Source organism: Martes martes, assembly GCF_963455335.1.
Source record: "Martes martes genome assembly, chromosome: 9".
NCBI lineage: Eukaryota > Metazoa > Chordata > Mammalia > Carnivora > Mustelidae > Martes > Martes martes.
The window spans coordinates 30,852,027-30,870,899 of record NC_137896.1 but is presented as its reverse complement, the minus strand read 5'-3'; the positions used below and the strand labels follow the sequence as shown (position 1 = coordinate 30,870,899).

The 18,873-nt window shown below is 43.5% G+C and overlaps 1 protein-coding gene across 1 annotated transcript in view; it reads left to right on the top strand.

The window, feature by feature from the left end:
* FERMT1 (FERM domain containing kindlin 1) overlaps positions 1–17,631 on the top strand; it is a 36,492-nt gene extending 18,861 nt beyond the window's left edge. Inside the window, exons 9-15 of the mRNA XM_080813726.1 lie at positions 585–634; positions 8,690–8,814; positions 9,586–9,692; positions 11,114–11,335; positions 12,331–12,455; positions 13,724–13,865; positions 15,323–17,631. Of these exons, the coding sequence (XP_080669852.1) occupies positions 585–634; positions 8,690–8,814; positions 9,586–9,692; positions 11,114–11,335; positions 12,331–12,455; positions 13,724–13,865; positions 15,323–15,496 (945 nt within the window). The 3' untranslated portion in view covers positions 15,497–17,631. The remainder of the gene's footprint in view (positions 1–584; positions 635–8,689; positions 8,815–9,585; positions 9,693–11,113; positions 11,336–12,330; positions 12,456–13,723; positions 13,866–15,322) is intronic.
* The last annotated feature ends 1,242 nt before the right edge of the window (positions 17,632–18,873 follow it).

The following is an 18,873-nucleotide window of genomic DNA, read 5'->3' as shown; positions in this document are numbered from 1 at the left end:
CTAAACAATAGGCTTTTCATTTGGAAAGTAGGCACCCGCCTACACCGCAGAATGAACTCTGAACCACGTTCCTTTTGAGAAGTTAATCAGTGAACTAGATGTAACTAGATTTACCCTCTCTGAGGTAAAATTTGTAAAATATTTTGTTTGTATATAAAAGTAGCAGTTTCTAACTCAAATTTTTATCTTGAATGGTAGTGCTTGGTCAGTTTTTTAAATCTCTTTTCATTTGTATGACCCATGATCCATACAGAAAAGTGGGGGGGGGGATGTACATCTTAACAAATTTGTATAATCATCCAAGTCACCATCCAGATCAAGAACTAGAACTTTGCCAGCCACCCAGAAACCCCTGCTGTGCCCCTTCCCACCCCCCTCCATCGCCCACTCCCCATCTGCTGAGGTCACTACTAGAAATGTGGTTCGTGTGACTGAGGAACTGAGTTTTTCATTTAGTTTAATTTTGATTAATTCACATTTTCATCACCCCATGTGGTGAGTGGCTACAGTATTGGACAGTGCAGATACAGAGGATCAACACCACCTAATTAACCACTTATGAAATGTTATCTGTTTTTCCTTAGGAGGACATTACTGATATCCCTAAACTTGCAGATCATCTCAAATTATTTAGGTAAGTGACCCTTAAAGGGGAAAGGGATTTCTCCTAACAAAGCCTCGCAGGTGAACAGTCCAGGAATTTAAACTGAACCCGCACTAGGCAAGTTCCTGGTTCAAAGATGAAGCTCGAGCTTTGGCATCAGACAGACAATGGGCTGAATCCTGGCTTGACAACCTGTACTAGCTGGGTTACCTTGGGCATTGTCATGTGCCTGAGCCTCAGTTTCCTGATCTATAAAATGGGGCACACCTCTTCTTGGGTTTATTGGGGGGATTGAAGAAAATAACATATATGAAGCATTGAGCATGGTCCCTGGCTTATAGTATGTGCTCAATAAATGGTGTAAACATGGCCAGTGTCTGCAACTAGTGAACGCCTGTGCTAGACTGGTCATCCGCGAGGCTCAGGAGTGGGCATCATTCGAAGGTTCTTTCATGGTTGAAAAGTCAGTTGTCTCTAGAACTTTGGTCCTGGGCTTATACAGAAGTAGTCACCTCGGTTTATCAACCTTTGCCTCTTACACTGTTTCTGAAAAACTCCCCAGTCACCTCAGACCAATCTGAGACTTAAAAAGACAGAGGAGTTTTTTATTTCATGGAAAGAAATAAAACATTTATGATGGTGCCAGGGTGTGTTAAGATGAAAAGAATAAGGCCCCTTTGAAGTTCTACCAATTACTCGTGTCACTTTATGGTTCGTTTACTTTTCTTAACACACCGACACTTCAGCGGGTCAGTTGGCTTGAAAAGAAACACGAGTTGTTTGGGGAACATATGATGCAAAGAAAGACTTAGAAAGAGTGAACAGCAAATCAGGTATAAGTGAGAAGCATCCAAAGGTAATGATTTTTATCACTGGGTTTCTATAAGTTGCTTTTTTTGTTTTAATGGGATCTCAAACAATGGGTGGCTCAGTCATTAAGCATCTGCCTTCGGCTCAAGTCATGATCCCAGGGTCCAGGGATCGAGCCCTGCATTGGGCTCCCTGATCAGCAGGAAGCCTGGTTGTCCCTCTCCCACTCCCTCTGCTTGTGTTTCCTCTCTCACTATATCTCTCTGTGTCAAATAAATACATAAAATCTTTAACAAAAAGATTTTTTTGTTGTTTTAATGTGATCTCAAACAATGGGTGGCTCAGTCAGTTAACCGGCTGCCTTCAGCTCAGGTCATGATCCCAGGGTCATGGGATCAAGCCCCGCATTGGGCTCCATGCTTGGTGGAAAACCTGCTTCTCCCTCTCCCTCTGCTTGCTGCTCTGCCTACCTGTGCCATCTATCGCTCTGTCAAATAAAGAAATAAATAAAATATTTTTATAAAATAAAAAATAAATAAACCAGAAATACCCATTTTTAAAAAATTAAGTCAATTTCATTAATTGTTATTAATTAATTAAATTTAGCTTTTGTGGCATACATGGTTGCAACCACATATATTGTTATAGTCAGAGCTACAGTAATAATTTGAATCCACCAATACATCTTTATAATTTTTAATAATCATTCTGTGAAGAAAGTAAGTTGCCATATTCTCTGTCTAGAGCAAATGCAGCTCTTCCCAAACCAAATGATGACCTTTCCCTTCCTCTAGATGTTTTCAGTGAAGGAGAGAGCATTCCGGGGTTAAGCCCTCCATCCACTTCACTTTAATGTGATTGCTTTGCTCAAACACACAAAATTGTCTTCTGTTTCACAGCAGTCACTATATCTACCAAAGGTCTAAAGATGTCGACTTTAATAGATAATACAGTTCTTGGAAGGGAGAAATGAAGGAGGAAGAGAAGGAGAAAGGAAGCAAAAAAGAAAGGAGACAGGAAGGCGGGAAGGAGCATGGAGAGTGGAGCTCCACTCCTCCTACTTCTTAGCGTGTGTGATCCTTAAAGACCCTTCATTTCAATTCCTTGGGCTTCCTTTCCTTATCAGTAGAAGAGCATTGAGCTGAACCATCTTTAATCGTTGTTGTTTTTTTTTTTTTTTTTAACAGTGAAGCTCTTTTTTTTCCTAAACAAAATCTATTGAACCCACTATATAAACAGTGGACTTCAGTTTCCAGCAACTTATCTAAACACGTCCGATCTAATGCAAACTTCAGTCTTGCTCTAAATATGCATGAGTGCAAGGTAAAGTGAAAATAAAAGCATTGTGAATACAAGGTTGAGGTGAGACGGGGAGGTCCAGCTTGCAGGCGATGCAGAGGGAATCCGATTCTACCAATGAAGCCTCAACGTACAGAGGGATTTGGGCCAAGACCTAGATTCTCATGGTTTGGGGCTGGGATTTTAATCCCTGGGAGAGACAGGAGATGACCCTGTAGGCCTATTGTAAGGTACTGACCCTGGCCTGAAGCCCGTGCCTAACAGCAGAAACTTGCACAGGTGGCCTTCTCTGTTTAGCCGGGGGTAGAAGAGCTGTCCATCTGCCCTAGGAAGCAGGAGGAAGTTCTTCCTGGGTGGGGCCCTATATGGGGAAATGAAAAGTCTTTGGAGAAACTAGAGTCAAACCCTATGCCCCACATGGATGTAGATCTAAATTTAAATGTCTTATATGAGAAGTGAATTCTGAAAAAAAAAAAAAGAAAGAAATGGCCCAAGACCACAAAATCCATGAAGCCCTTGGCAAATGTAATTACAAAAATACCTGGAGGGAAATAACCACAACCTAGCATGCATGGGCCTTCTAGAGGAAACAGTAACCCCCTAAAAACTGACCTCCCAATAAAAACTACTAACCATGAACCACCGTAAAGGAAAGACAGCAGACCCAACAAACAAGATTAGCAGTTTCAGTTAGGTAATAGAACAATCTGGAAAAACAGTAAAATGAATATGTTTAGAATCCTTAAGGAAACTAACAGATAAAAATCCTCATGAAAGAGAAGAGACAGTATTGAAAAGGACCCAGATAGAAATTCTGGAAATGAAAAATTTAGTCATAGGAATTTAAAATTGAATAAAATTAAAATTGAATTTAAAATTGGAAAAATTTAGTCATAGGAATTTAAAATTGAATAGGTACACTGAATGTCAAGTTTAAAAGCACAGTTAAAGGGCACCTGAGTGGCTCAGTAGGTTAAGCCTCTGACTCCTGATTTCAGCTCAAGTCATCATCTCAGGGTTGTGAGATCGAGCCCTGCCTCAGGCTCCACACTGAGCGTGGAGCCTGCTTAAGATTCTGTCTCTCACTCTCTCTCTGCCTTCCCCTCCCCCGCCACTCACACACATGTACATGCTCGCTCTCTCTCTAAAAAAAATAATAATAATAATTAAAATAAATAATTAAAATAAAAACACAGTTGAATAGAGAACACAGATAGGTAGAAATGGAAAATGTTATAGGTAGAATAAGAAGTTTCAATATATACCTACTAGGAGTTCTAGAAGAATATATGGGAAAGAGGCAAGTATTCAAAACAGAAAGCTTGAGAGTGTTCCATAATTGTTGAAGCCAAAAATCCTTAAGTTGAGGAATCATAAATTCCAATCAAAATAAATCACTATAAATGCACATCTTAGTAAGGCCAATAATTGATAAGAGAAAGTCTTTAAATCAGAGTGAAAAGACAGATTTCCTGGCAAGGAAAAACGGTTAAGTGGGCAGCAGACTTCTTGTTGGCTAGAAAATCTCTTGAAAGTGCTAAGAGAAAATAACAGTCAATCTAGAACTTCCTGTCCAACCAGGCTTTCAAGATTCTACTTTATGCAAACCCCTAAGTACAGATCAGACAAGTTATTATCCTACTGCTAAGTTACATCCTTAATAAAAACAATTATTTATGTCCAAACTGTAAGGTGCAATCACTGTTGCAGAGATTACTTCGGAATAAATAAAATGGCTCCTCTAGAGGATTACAGAGAGAGGAGCACATGTAAAATTCATTCATTGCCTCATTCACAGACAAGTTACTGTAGGCGAGTAGGCAATTTACTAGACCAAAGAAGTTCCGGGCTGACTGACACAATGTCTATGGGAGATTATTGGTGAGATTCTTGATAAATAGAAGACACCTAAAATACAGTGGGAACTTCATAAAGAGGGAGTGACCATTAAAATCTTTGGTCCCACTAAGATACCCTGGTTATCACATGGAAAAATATGTCTAAGAGGAGTCATGCACTCTTGTTTTTTCAAAAGAATGTGTTCCGAATTTATGACCTCTCTGTGATGACAAGTGGCTGTGCGTGGTCAGCCTGCAGATGCTTTCAAAATAATGAAACACTTCACCTCTCCTTCAAGAAAAAGGTGACTGTGAAATGAGTGAGAATGCAATTGGTATTCGAAAGAGATTAGTGCTGTGAAGAGAGCGTTTTGGAAAGCACTTATTCGGAAATGTTTCCATTGTCACAGTGTTGCCAATAATGATACTGCCTATTAAAACAATATTCTCTTGCCCTAAATTTTGATCACATCTCTCAGTTAAGCTGAGAGTCTGTTCAAAATGGGAGAACTGTGAAAAAGAAAACCACAAGCTCAAAACAGCATCACTTAGATCCCGTCTCCAAACTAGGGCTTAACACCTAACCTAGTTGCAATTTCAGCTTCCCCCAGAAATGAGTCCTAATCAATCAGAAGGGAATTTTCTGATCAGCACCAATGAGGTCATCTGTCACATGGGCCCTCCATCTCCCAAAAAATGAGGTAATCACCTAATAAGACCTCCTGCCCTTCCCCACAAGGAAGGTGGCCTTGCCTGGGATGGTCCTTTCTTTTACTAATAACTTTCTCACCCCACCTTCCTTCCTATGGCAACCTTCCATTTTTGTACCCCTCCCCATAGCTTCTCTCTACTTGTCAGGTAGGATGCTGCCCAATTTATGAATCACTTAATAAAGCCAATTAGAATAAAACCAATTTTTAGTTTAAAAAATAATAAAACAATGTTATCTGCACACCTTTAAAACTTGGAAGCAGAGTTTTAAACTCTGTTAAACGTCATCTAAATGCAGTTGTAGTGTGTTTGAAACCCACTTATTAAATATATAAAAATGCAGCCTCTTCTTTTTTTTTTTTTTTAAGATTTTATTTGACAGAGAGAGACACAGTGAGAGAGGGAACACAAGCAGGGGAGTGGGAGAGGGAGAAGCAGGCTTCCCGCCGAGCAGGGAGCCCGATGCGGGGCTCGATCCCAGGACCCTGGAATCATGACCTGAGCTGAAGGCAGACGCCCAACGACTGAGCCACCCAGGTGCCCCAAATGCAGCCTCTTCTGATTAATTTGCATAAGTGAGTGTTGGAGATCAGGGAAGATGGAACTCAGTAGCTTTGCTGTAACAAACCTTCAAAATGAAGTAGATGGCATTCTACCATGGACACTGTGATTTAGTGAGCACAGCCAATAGTGTATTTCCTCAACGGGGATTTATGTCACTGAGTAACAACCTCCCTTTTTGAAACAAATTGAACTTTCCATGTTCATTTTTTATTTGTATAGGATAATAATGTACATATATTACAAATATTACACATAAACAATTATAAATATGTTAAGGGATGGGTATTTATTATAGTCACTAACATATATTGGTAACGTATATTGGTAACATATATTGGTAACATCATATATTAAAATATTAAAAAGATTTTAAAGATTGGGTGTACCCAGTTTTAGTTTGGAGATTACTGGCCTAGACTCGCATTTCTCAAACTTGGAAATCACCATAGGAAAGCTTACTTAAAATGCAGAACCCTGGGCCTTAACCTGGACCTGCTGACTACGAGTCTCTGGGATTAGGGCCCATGCTCAGGTACCTTTAACAAGCTCCCTTCTAATTCTGATGAACACCAGAGTGTGAGAGCCATTATTCTAGAAAATAAAGTCCAGTGCCTTAGCTGAACATGTGAAGTCCGACCCTGGCCCCAAACTATCTTGCCATTCCTGTCTCAATCATCCCTCACCTGTGGAAATGCTATAGCTACAGAAGAGCTTCCCCTCTCCCATTTCCACTGCTCCACACAGTGCCCAGTGGGAGGTAGGAGTTCAAAAAGTGTTTGACCCCACTCTTGTTCACAAGGGGCCCAGCTCTGACTCACCTCTACGTTTGGCATGTGCAGTTGCCACCTTCTGAAATTCTCTTCACTTTCCCCCAAAGTCTTATCCATCCTTCATTCTCTGTTTACGTGCTGTGTCCCCTGTAAACTCCTCATGCCGCACATCCTCGTTAGGTGACTTCACATATTTTATCTCTTCATGAGCTCTCTTGACCCTATGGGCTCCATGAGGATTCAGATGACTGCCGCATTCTGTGGGTATCATGCTCCAGCCAGCCACCTTCTTCACTTCTTCCCCGGCCCTATCCTCAGCTTCTGAACCATGGAACAGGAGCAGTAATCATTAGCCTTGGGAATGAATGGAAATAGCCTGAAAGACGAGCTAAACTGGGAGACGGTAGCAGAGGGAATCTGTCCCTACTCTCAGAGTCCAGTTGGAATGGAGACACAGAGTTTCAGTCTTAATTCTGAATGAAATATTTAAATGCCTAGGACTAAACTAAGAAAGACCTTACTATCTTTTGGTTATAGGCTTGTCTTTAGATTCTATTTTGAAAATGCCATTAATTTTGGAGAATCTGATTCTAAATACGTTTCTTGGAATTATAACTACAACTTTGAACATGACAAATATTATTTAAATAAATATAAATATAAAATAACGACAAATATTACTTTAATGCAGCGGTTTTCTAAATCTTGGAAATGTTAACTGCCTATAATGTTTTCCAATTTTATTTTATACTTTTTATGTAGTACACCAATTTTTAAATGATCATCTTCTCCCTTATCCTTCTGTTAAGGATAACACATTCTTAGCTAAGGAAAATCCAGGACTGACATGTCAGAAAAGTTGCCCCAAATTATGTATAAGTAGGGTCAACACCAGGCTTCCCCTCTACCATTCTTGAGTGCAGAAATCCACTGCTTTAGATAAGAGACCCTGACCTACCCCCATGGCCAGCCAGCACTGTCCCATGGAAACATGGACAATTCATATTACCTTTTCTTTGCCCAGCTGTACCCACTTTCCTACTCCCCAGCTCTGTCTCACATTTTCTATTTTGAATGACCCAACTGAGACCTGCCGTTAGCCCTACCAACCTTGTCCAACCCAAAGTGCAAAGTGTTCTGGCCCCCACATATCTCACTTTTGGGAATCTTACCCCTCAAAATGTTTTTTTAGTAACAATAAAGTCTGTATAGATTAGCTGTAGGTTTTTGTGATTTCCATGACTCACTGGGAATTCTATGGCGTTTTCTCTCTCTTTTTTTTTTAAGATTTTATCTATTTATTTGACAGACGGAGATCACAAGCAGGCAGAGAGGCAGGCGGGGGTGAGGGGGAAGCAGGCTCCCCGCTGCGCAGAGAGCCTGATGTGGGGCTCGATCCCAGGACCCTGGGATCATGCCCTGAGCCCAAGGCAGAGGCTTTAACCCACTGAGCCACCCACGTGCCCCCTATGGCGGTTTCTCTTAAGGATCAAGAGGAAACTACAGAAAAATTTGCTTACTTTTAGATCTAGTGTTTATGCCTGATACCTTGAAAGCTGTGCCATCCATATGGATAGCTTTTTCAGATCCAAGAAGTATACTGAAATGACAGATGTCTCCAGATCCATAGATGTTTCTCTAATAATAATAATTTATTATCATTATGTTTATTATATTACTTATATATTATTATTATTATTATTTATTGAGTTATGCCAGGTCCTGTGATAAGCACCCTCAGAGATTACTTCTTCCCATTCTCGCAGAAGCCCCATGAGCTGGAGGCTGGTACTGTCCCCATCACACAGAGGCGGGACATGCGGCCCAGGCAGAGGAAGTGTCTTCCTCAGGGTCACATGTCAGGCAGTAGCAAAGCCAAAGTGGTCGAAACCCTGAGATTCTGAAGTAACTACTACATCTATTAAAAACCCCATTTCAGTTTTTAGAAATGAGTTAGCAATGTAAATTTATTTTCAACAATACAGTGTGTTATTTGAACAGGTTTCCAGAACATCTCAAGCCAGGTGAAATTTGCGATGTATCCCTCCATTTCTGGATGGCTGTTAAAATGCTTACTGTACTTTAATTTGCAGGCCCAAGAAGCTAATCTTAAAGGCTTTCAAACAATATTGGTTCATCTTTAAAGACACATCTATAGCCTACTTTAAAAATAAGGAACTTGAGCAAGGAGAACCAATAGAAAAACTAAATCTTAGAGGTAAGAAAGTATTATATCTGGGTATGGCTTGTCATCACCCAGCCATGAAAGCCAAACTCTTACCCCCTGAAGGAGGGGAGCCCCTCTATTTCACTGGTTCCCACTGGTTCCCACTGCAACCTGCCTGCAGCTCCTTTTCTCCAGGGAGCATGGGCCTGGAATGTGGAGCGATAAATGTGATTATTTCCATTCTGCTGTCCCTTCTTCCCCGGCGTGCCCAGGTCTCTGAAGTGGTGACAGTTGGTGTCATCCACATAGTACATGAGGGATTGTAGGGTCCTGAAAAGCTTCCTGCATTCCAGAAGGGTTATGTTTAATTCAAATGTCACTTTAGTTTCTGTTCTAATTTCTGAAAGTGGCCATGATTGTGCTGGTAACTCCATTAACTGAAATACTTAATTAAGCGGGGCACTCAGTTCCCTTAGCATTGTGACAGTAAGAGAATTCCCTCTATGTGGGTTTATTTAAAAGTTCATATTCATAACTCCATGTTACAATGAGTTAGCATAGCCAAATTGACCCGGAAAATGAATTCAATTGATGACATATTTAAGAAAATCATAACAGAAGATTTTTTTTTTGTTATCCACATGAATTGTTCATGAGTCTTATTTAGTTCCTCTTTAATTAATGTTGTCTGCTTGTCCTCGATTTTTCAGAGAAGAAACAAATGCCAAGGGCTTATGTTCAAAGTGTTTCTTTTAGATGCACATCTGATTTACAGAACACATTTCTCAGAACTCAGTTTTGTTCCTGCCTTTTATCATTCAGGCTGTGAAGTTGTGCCAGACGTCAATGTAGCAGGGAGAAAATTTGGAATCAAGTTACTAATCCCTGTTGCCGATGGTATGAATGAAGTGTATCTGAGATGTGACCATGTAAGTAAATCCAAAAGAAAAATGCTAAGTCCCTTTACTTTTCTTCAGCCTAAGGACAAACCAGCTGAGATGTTTTTTTTTTTCCAATCAGAGCACTCATCAGTCAGTTACTGCTTTGTAACAAACAACCACAAAATCAAACATCATATACCAATAAACATTTGCCTCTGAACTGAAGGCAAGTAGGCTAGCGCTCCAGTGATCCAGCCATGTGTCCCCTGGACAGATCTGCTTCTTTTTTTTTTTTTTTAAAGATTTTATTTATTTGACAGAGAGAAATCAGAGCTAGGCAGACAGAGAGAGGGGGAAGCAGGCTCCTGCTGAGCAGAGAGCCCGATGCGGGGCTCGATCCCAGGACCCTGAGATCATGACCCGAGCTGAAGGCAGAGGCTTAAACCCCTGAGCCACCCAGGCGCCCGACAGATCTGCTTCTAGCTGTAGGCCTGGCTAGACTTGGCTCCTTGCTGGAAGTGAAACTCCTTGTATTTATGCTGGAAGTGCCAGGCTGCCTGGGGAGGCTCTGCTCATAATGATGGCAGAAATGCAAGAGAGGAATTACAAACATGGCAGACCTCCTAAAGCTCGGGCCCGGCAGGTAGTACACTGTTATTTCCACCCACATTCCGTTGGCTAAAGCATGTCCATGGTGGGGCTCAAAGTCCAGAGGTGGGAAATTACACTCTGTCTCTGATGAGACAGACTGTAAAATTCCATGGCAGAAAGTACGGATACCAGGAGGATGAAGACTGAGGTCAGTAATTCAGTGCACCACAGCAACTGTTGCTCTGAAGACTTCCTCTCTCCAGCTGCATCCCCTCAGCTTCTAGAACCACGCCCTTGGCTTCCTGAGGTAAAAAATGAACACAAACATTCAAGAGCAATAGAGACCACCACTGACTGGTTCAGAGCCTGTCAGTGGACCTGATTCCTCCCTTGGGATTAGAATCTTTACTAAGGATAGGCCAGGGTAGACAGAATATGGGAAATCAGTTCATGATTTTTTTTCCCTCCTTTCCTTCTGTCACAGAGATCCGACATGATATGAAAATGGAAACAGGTATCAAGGAAGGCTGTCAGGTAGCTTGGGTTTTCACCTGTCTGTCTTCCATGGTACACCTGTGTCCTGGGTTCATCTTTCAATGCAAAGTTCTCTGTGTGGAATGGGTCACAACTGACACTCCTATTCTCTAGCCCCTTAGCACAGAGAAACTCCACTCAGGACTCAAAACACCCAATTCCTATTGGGTGTTAAAGTAAGTGATTGACAGCCACTCAGAACATGGGGCACTTCACCTCTTGCCTCGATCAGTAGCTGACAGTTTTGTGTGTTATAGAGCTGAGAGCTCACGTCCTGGTCGTTTCCCAGCAGGGGGGCACTTTGCACTTGAATTTGTGTCTCAGCCGTCTGATGTTTGCTTCAGGAGAACCAGTACGCGCAATGGATGGCTGCCTGCATCCTGGCATCGAAGGGCAAAACCATGGCAGACAGCTCCTACCAGCCGGAGGTCCTCAACATCCTCTCATTTCTGAGGATGAAAAATCGGAACTCAACATCTCAGGCAGCTTCCAATAATGAAACCATGGAAATGAACCCTGAATGTTTTGTGTCGCCTCGGTGTGCAAAAAAACACAAGTCAAAGCAGGTACCGCCAATCTTGTTGGAGCAGACTGTTTGCAGTAAATGCTGTATTTTCTGAGATAAAATGAGGAATTAAAATGATCGAGGCATGGGGTGCCTGGGTGGCTCAGTGGGTTAAGCCTCTGCCTTCGGCTCAGGTCATGATCTCAGGGTCCTGGGATCAAGCCCCACATCGGGCTCTCTGCTCAGTGGGGAGCCTGCTTCTTCCTCTCTCTCTGCCTGGTTGTGATCTCTCTCTCTGTCAAACAAACAAATAAAATCTTAAAAAAAAAAATGATCGAGGCCATCGTCATGAAAAATTGGCTGATAGGGATTTTTGCCTATGGATTCGGTATTAGACGATGTTAAGAAATTATTGTTCCCTTTGGTAGAGCTGACTACTGCTAACTGAACAAGGCAGTATTCCCAGATTTCATTAAAATCATTGAGTCCCGGGACGCCTGGGTGGCTCATTTGGTTAAGCCGCTGCCTTCGGCTCAGGTCATGATCCCAGGGTCCTGGGATCGAGTCCCACATCGGGCTCCTTGCTCAGCAGGGAGCCTGCTTCTCTCGCTGTCTCCGCCTGCCTCTCTGCCTGCTTGTGTGTACTCTCTCTCTGACAAATAAATAAATAAAATCTTCTAAAAAAAATTTAAAAAAAAATCATTGAGTCCCCACAAGTTAAAAATTGAAATTATGCTCCCATGAGAGGGGGTTAAAAGTTATACAGATAAACTGATTCAAGAGAAACCATTGTCCATGGACACCATACAGAAAGAGGGAGCCAGAACCCTCCATCTCCATGAACCTTAGGGTTTATGTGTTGGCTGATGTGATCCTTCCTCTCCCCAGTGAATTACAGAGAAGAACAGAGGATGAATGAATGGGAATTAATTGTCTTTGTAGAGTTGCAGTTGGGCCTTGCATTTATTTTTCTCCCTGGGGACCTGAGCTAAAAGGATGATTACAGAAGAGTCAGGGTATGCTAAGGACGGTTCAATGTTTTCCACTTCTGCTCAGCTGGCAGCCCGGATTCTAGAAGCCCACCAGAACGTGGCCCAGATGCCGCTGGTCGAAGCCAAGCTGCGGTTCATCCAGGCGTGGCAGTCTCTGCCGGAATTTGGCCTCACCTACTACCTTGTCAGGTGATCACACTGTTCACCGGCCCCTCTCACTTCCTGTCTGTCTCCAAGTGCCTTTCTCGGAGCCCAGTGTATTCTCAGTCTAGAATGTAGAACTCTTTGTAATTCTAGAACACTGTCCTCTCGGGGGCCTGGCGGCTCAGTCGGTTAAGGATCTGCCTTTGGCTCGGGTCATGATCCCATGGTCCTAGGATCCATCCCCACATCGGGCTTCCTGCAGAGAGCCAGCTTCTTCCTCTCCCTCTCCTCCTCCCTGCAGCTTGTGCTCTCTTTCTCAAATAAATAAGTAATTAAAAAACAAAAAAAAAAAAAGAAAGAAAAGAATACTGTCCTCTCACAAATGGCCCCAACACATCGTCTGCTCGTAACGATCTTCCACACCTTCTCTTCACAGTACTTACCTGGGCTCCCTGCTTCTCCCCTTGTCCCCCTGAATTTTCAGGTTGGCTGCTAGAGTGATCCTTTTAAGACCTGTGTCAGACCACAGCAGGCATCTGCCCAGAACCATCTGAAGGCCTTCTGGCTCACTTGGCACATAAGCCAAATCCTTAACAATGGCCCAATAAGACCTTAGCTCTGGGATTTCACATCCTCTGCCCCTCCCTCACTGTGCCTAGCCACACTGACCTCCTGGCAGGTTCATGAGCATGCCCCCCGCCCCCCGAAAAAAAAAAGAAAGCTGCCGCCCTGCACTGGTTGTGCCCTCTGCCCCCAGTACTCTTCCCCCGATACCCATGTGGCTCATTCCCTGACAGACATCTTTAATCAAATGTCCTCTCTCACTGCAGTCTTCCTTGACTCCCTTTTCTTAAAATGGTAACCCCCTCATTGCCAGTATTGCCTGTCCCCCTCCTATGCTTTATTTGCCTTCATGATCTAACCTGCCATATCTTTTTCACTTATTCATGACCCACTCGCCCCTAGAATACAAGCTCCAGAAGTGAGACATTGTCTATTCAGTTAGGTCGCTAATGTATTCCCTGTGCCTAGTAGATTTTAAATTCATTGACTTGACCTTCTCTTACTTTGCTTCCCTCTGACGTCAGTTTCACATAAAGGGTGTCTGCAGGACAGCCTTAGTTCTCTCCATCCTTCATATTCTCTTCCTATCACAATAAAAATGCCCTTCTGTGGAAGAGTTAAACCCTCACTGTCCATTCTTCAGATATCATTTAGAGATGTTCCTATTATCTTTAAGAAGTTGTGTATGAATGAACCTCATGTAGCAGTTGTTTCTTTTCGTTCATATTCTTTTTTTTTTTTTTTTTTAGATTTAAAGGAAGCAAGAAAGATGATATCCTGGGAGTTTCATATAACAGGCTGATTAGAATTGATGCAGCCACCGGGATTCCAATTACAACATGGAGATTCACAAATATGAAACAGTGGAACGTAAACTGGGAAATCCGGCAGGTATAAAGTTTTCGGTGTATTCAGCGTCGAGGCTATAAATGTGTGTTCCCTCCGAATTGTACATTACTCTGTTCATATATTTAGAACTCAGAAACCACAAGCCTGTGCTAATTGGCTGCTAAACTAATCACGTGCAGGTCTGGGCAGTTTGCTAACAAGCACAGGCCAAATGGTCTTGGAATTAACACCACAAGTTGGCTTAGTCTCCATCCGGACTTTCCATACAGACTCTAAACCGCTGAGCAGTTCGATTAGTTTCCTTCCACTAAGCGTAGACTTATATAAGACACTGAAAAGTGCTTCGCAGAAATCGCCTGAGTTGGTGCTGTCAGAGGCTTCACTGACTGGCTGCCTGGAGATCTAACCTGTTGAGGACTCAGAGGCTCAACTGCCCACCTGGGGAGAATTCCAGTCCCCAAAGGGAAAAGAGAAGCAAGTGAGGGGAGCAGGGACGACTGAGAAGAGCTTTGCCTCCTGAGTTAAGGAGCCCCCAAGCCCTCTGTCTCCCATCCATTGCACTTGCACCCGGGGAGCTAAGTTCAAGCCAAGGCTATAGCATGGGAAATTCTAGATCATGTCAGAAGCCCCTGAGCATCCAGCTGATTTAAGACATTCTGATGTTGCTGATCTAGAATCCTTCCTCCTTCGTTTTCTCGTTTTCCCAGTAGAAAGCCATCTACCTTAGAGGGAGGGGAGGGGACTCCCACCTTTTTTTTTTTTTTTTTTTAAACCATGGAATCCTCTCAGCAGGGCTGTTAACTCATCTATAGAATCAAAGTTTGAGATTAGGTGACCTCTAAGGCAGTGGCTCTAAAACCTTGCATATTAGGATCACACAGGGAGCTTTAACACCCGGGCCCAGGCCACACCCTAGACCCCTCAAATCCCAGTCTCTGGGAGTGGGCGCCGGGTAGCAATTTTTAAAGGTCCACCGGTGATTCCAATGGGCAACCAGGGTTGAGAAGCAGGAAAATCTGTTTCTTCTAGAGTTTAGAGTTTACAGCTTTCAGCTGTAAAGTGGTGCAGGGCTGTTGGGGTAGGAAAATTCAAGTGAGCCTTTTATTTCCATTCAAAAGTCTGCAAAGCACCCCACCCCTTGACAGAGGGTGTGCTTAGGAAGTTCTTATATCTAAACAAGAGCGACCAAAAATACCTCTGCGTGTTGGGAGTTAGAATGTTTTGCCTGCTGTATGGCATAGTTGACACAAGAGGGCGCGCAGAGAGCAAAGACTTGTTTTCTGGAAGCGTTCAATTGAAGTGATGCTTGGGTGTGTGTGTTGATTTTTTTGTGTGTGGATTTTGGGGGGCAGGAGGGGGAGGGAAATCAACTGTAAGCCACCTAAGCAGTCCTCAGCTCTGGGGGCCATCCCAAGGCAGTTTTTCCCTCATTTTCCTTGAAATGTTTGAGCTTACCTTATAACTCAGAGTTCAAGCTCACCTATGCCTTCCTCTTCCAGGTGGCAATCGAATTTGACCAGAATGTCTCCATTGCGTTCACCTGCCTGAGTGCAGATTGCAAGATCGTGCATGAATACATCGGTGGCTATATTTTCTTGTCTACTCGGTCTAAGGACCAGAATGAGACCCTTGACGAGGACCTGTTCCACAAGCTGACTGGTGGTCAGGAATGAAGCAGAACCGACCGGCCTACACACAGACAGTGAGCCAAGGATGGTCCTCCCTGAACAGATGGGGTCCTTGGCTCGCACAGTGTGCACGGCAGCCAGACGGACAGCATGTACTCACGACTGGTCCGTCAGATGAGGGCCTCATCTCATTCCAGATACCCTGCCCGGTACCTCCTTTTCCTTACTTTCTTCTATCCTACCAGTGACGGAAGGGCCCTCAGTTGCCTTTTCTGCAAAATGGGTGGGTGGAAAACAGGCTAGAACTCAAAAGATTACTCTATGGCCCAGCCTGCAGCCACCGTTCTATGACTTGCAGACCCTGCAGGTCTATGGCTAGAAGCCACCAGTGTGCTTCTCCGCTTCATTGCTAAGTCGGCGAAAGACAGAAAGGTCAAAAGCACAGGTGGCCAAGAACAGATCTTATTCCATAACTCAGGTATAAAAAGTAATTGGTCTTTCCTAACAGAACTTTTAGCTCCCATCCTGTGAAAATGACAGAGGGGGTCCTCACGTACACATAGACTTTTTCCCTATAGGTCAAGGCCTGGGGAGGGGAGAGGTGGAGTTACCCGGTGCTGGTTGGTGACAAGGAGTCAGAGCAGTGGCCTTCAAGGTCATCAGCTCACAGTGACTTCTGCAGAGGTGACTACAGACCCATCTGGCCTGGGACATTGGCCCCCTCGGGTTATACCGAGAGTCCTATTCCACTTCTGGGAGGTCCCTCAGCCACCTTTATGCCTTTCTTGATGACGGGGTGACACAAAGGTACAGGGAAATCCATTCCTCAACCCAGCTGCAGGTCTCAACTGCTGCTCCTCGGAGTGGGATGGGTCCAGTTCTCTGTTCCTAAGAAGCACCGCCCCACATCTGGGGTTACTGTGGGGTCTTCCTCCCAGCTGGTCAGGGAGAGAAGGACAAGCCCATTCTCAAAGACCACCAAGTTCAAGGGCTGACAGCTTCCCTGCTGGGTTCTGCATACATTTTGTAAATCAGGAGCTGATAACAGACTTCTGTTTTCTCTGCTTTTACCTCTGTCATCTCTGCCTCAAGCCATGGGCATGAGCCAGGTAATCGCTGCCTCAGTTGTCATTTTCTGCTTTGGTTCGTCAACTATGAGAGGCGTGGGTTTTGAGAAGGAAAGAATCGATATCCGGGGTAGAGGGAAATACCAGATGGTATTTAATTACTTTTTTATAAATGTCCTGCTGTCCAGGAAGGACCTGGGCTGCAACCGTAAAGCAGAGGCTCCACTTCCATTTTGAAATTCTTTTACGATGCAAAACTCTGGGGGCCTGGCCAGAGCTCAGATGCCCCAAAACGTCACCTGTCGCTTTCTTTTGAGAAATCAAGATCTTCCACCGCTCTGGGAGCCGCATTAGGACAGCCTGGTCTAGGGAACCCCGGGCCCTGAGCTGGAAGCGGTCCCTGGAAATTCCTTCTTTCAGCCCCTCCTTAGAGGTGCAGGTTCATGAAAACCCTCCAGGCACCAGACGAACTTCCGAGGCCTCGCTTAAACTCGGAGGCGTCTTAGGCACTTGGCAGATCTGGTCCACGTCATAAAGACCTTCGTTTGAAATGTTTGTATAGAAACTAGTGCTGAGCTTTACTGTTCATCTCGGTGTTGGTCATTTGGGTGTCGCCTCGGGCTCTACTATTTTAGAACCTAAGTCAGGTCTTTAAGAGAACGTCAGGCCCTACATGAAAGTGATGCTCCTGGATGTCACACTTTACCTGTCTGCCGCCCGGGACAGCTCTGCCTCATTTACCAAAGCTAGACCTTCGCTGGGACCCTCATCCTTAGCTCTTCATGGTTGCCTGACAGTTCCATGAAAGCACTCAAAGGAGTGGACTGGTTTTAACCAAACTTTCTGAGGAACGTTTCTTCCCTGAACACACCACCACATCCCAAAGGAATGAACAAATGGGACAAGAAAACCTTAAATGCTGCTAGTCCAAAGAGCAACTTAAGGACTTTTTTTTTTTAACATTGGTTGCAAAAGGTCATCTGACTTCCATGATGAAATTTTAAATTAATGTGTGCCTTTCAGCCTCCTATCCTTTCTTAGCTACACTAGATGGGGAAATCTGCATTTATTATTTTATAGGACTTTTTTAAATAAAAGTTTTATATGGATTTGAGTACGGTCTGGTCGTGTCCTCTCTACTTTGCTGTCTCTGAAAAGGTGAATATTTTCTCCCCCCATGAAAAAGGAATGCAACTTTCAGGTTTAGAGCATACTTACCCTCACAATTCCAAGATCTGAGCTCATTCTTCCCAGTGAGATGGACTTAGAAACCTCACTTAAATGCCAGCTTCAATGCCTTTCCCATTGAAGGTCCCTAGATTTCCTGACATCATGAGCTGTTTTTTCCCAGGTCTACCTTCTGGAAAAAGCACCAGAAAATAAAGAAATATCCAGAGGCAGGGGCGCATCAGAGGGCCTCTGATTTGATGGACGAATGTCTAGGACGAATGTCTTGATTTAGTGGTAGAGGGTCCGTAACAGATAGTGACGTGCAGTTTATAGATGTCCCTTCACAATTCTCACATCAACCCACTGGGAGACAGGAAGGGCTTGCCTTCTCATTCCACAAAGGAGAAAACAGGCTCAGAAGGTGAACCACGTGCATAAGATCACACCGCCAGGAAGCAGCAGAACCAGAATTCGAAGCCAGCTTCATCTTACTAACACTATCCAAAGACACACATTATTGGCATTTTGGGTTGTGTTCTGTCTTTCCAGCCTTTATACCATCTCGTGTACTGGTTTTTGTTTTTATGTTTTAAGATGACATCCAGTAAGTCATTCTGTATTCACGGAAATTGGCTAATTTGTGAGAGAGTCACTAAGAAAAAAAAAAAAAAGTAGCTATTTAAGCTGGCTGAATGCAAAGTACAGGGCTATGATCCTGCCCAAAGGCAGCTTAAAACTTCTAATGTGGAATATGATGCCTCCTCTTTTTAGACATTTTTTTTTCCCCCACCTTCACCCATTTCCTCCACCCTCCACCTTCCACATCTGGCAACCATCAATCTATTCTATTTCTAGGACTTTGTTTCTTTTAGATTTCACATTTAAGATAATACAGTATTTGTCTTTTTCTGCCTAACTTACTTCACTTAGCATAACGCCCTCAAGGTCTATCCACGTTGTTGCAAATGGCAGAATTTCCCTCTTTATGGCTGAATAATATTCCACTGTGTACATACACATATATATTTTATCTTTATCCATTTACCCATCAATAGACAGGCTGTTTCCATATCTCGGCTCTTATGAACAATGCTGCAGTGAACATGGGGATACAGGTATCTCTTCCAGACAGTGTTGCATTAGCCTGGTCAAAAAGGAAACTGGAAGGGTACCTGGGTGGCTCAG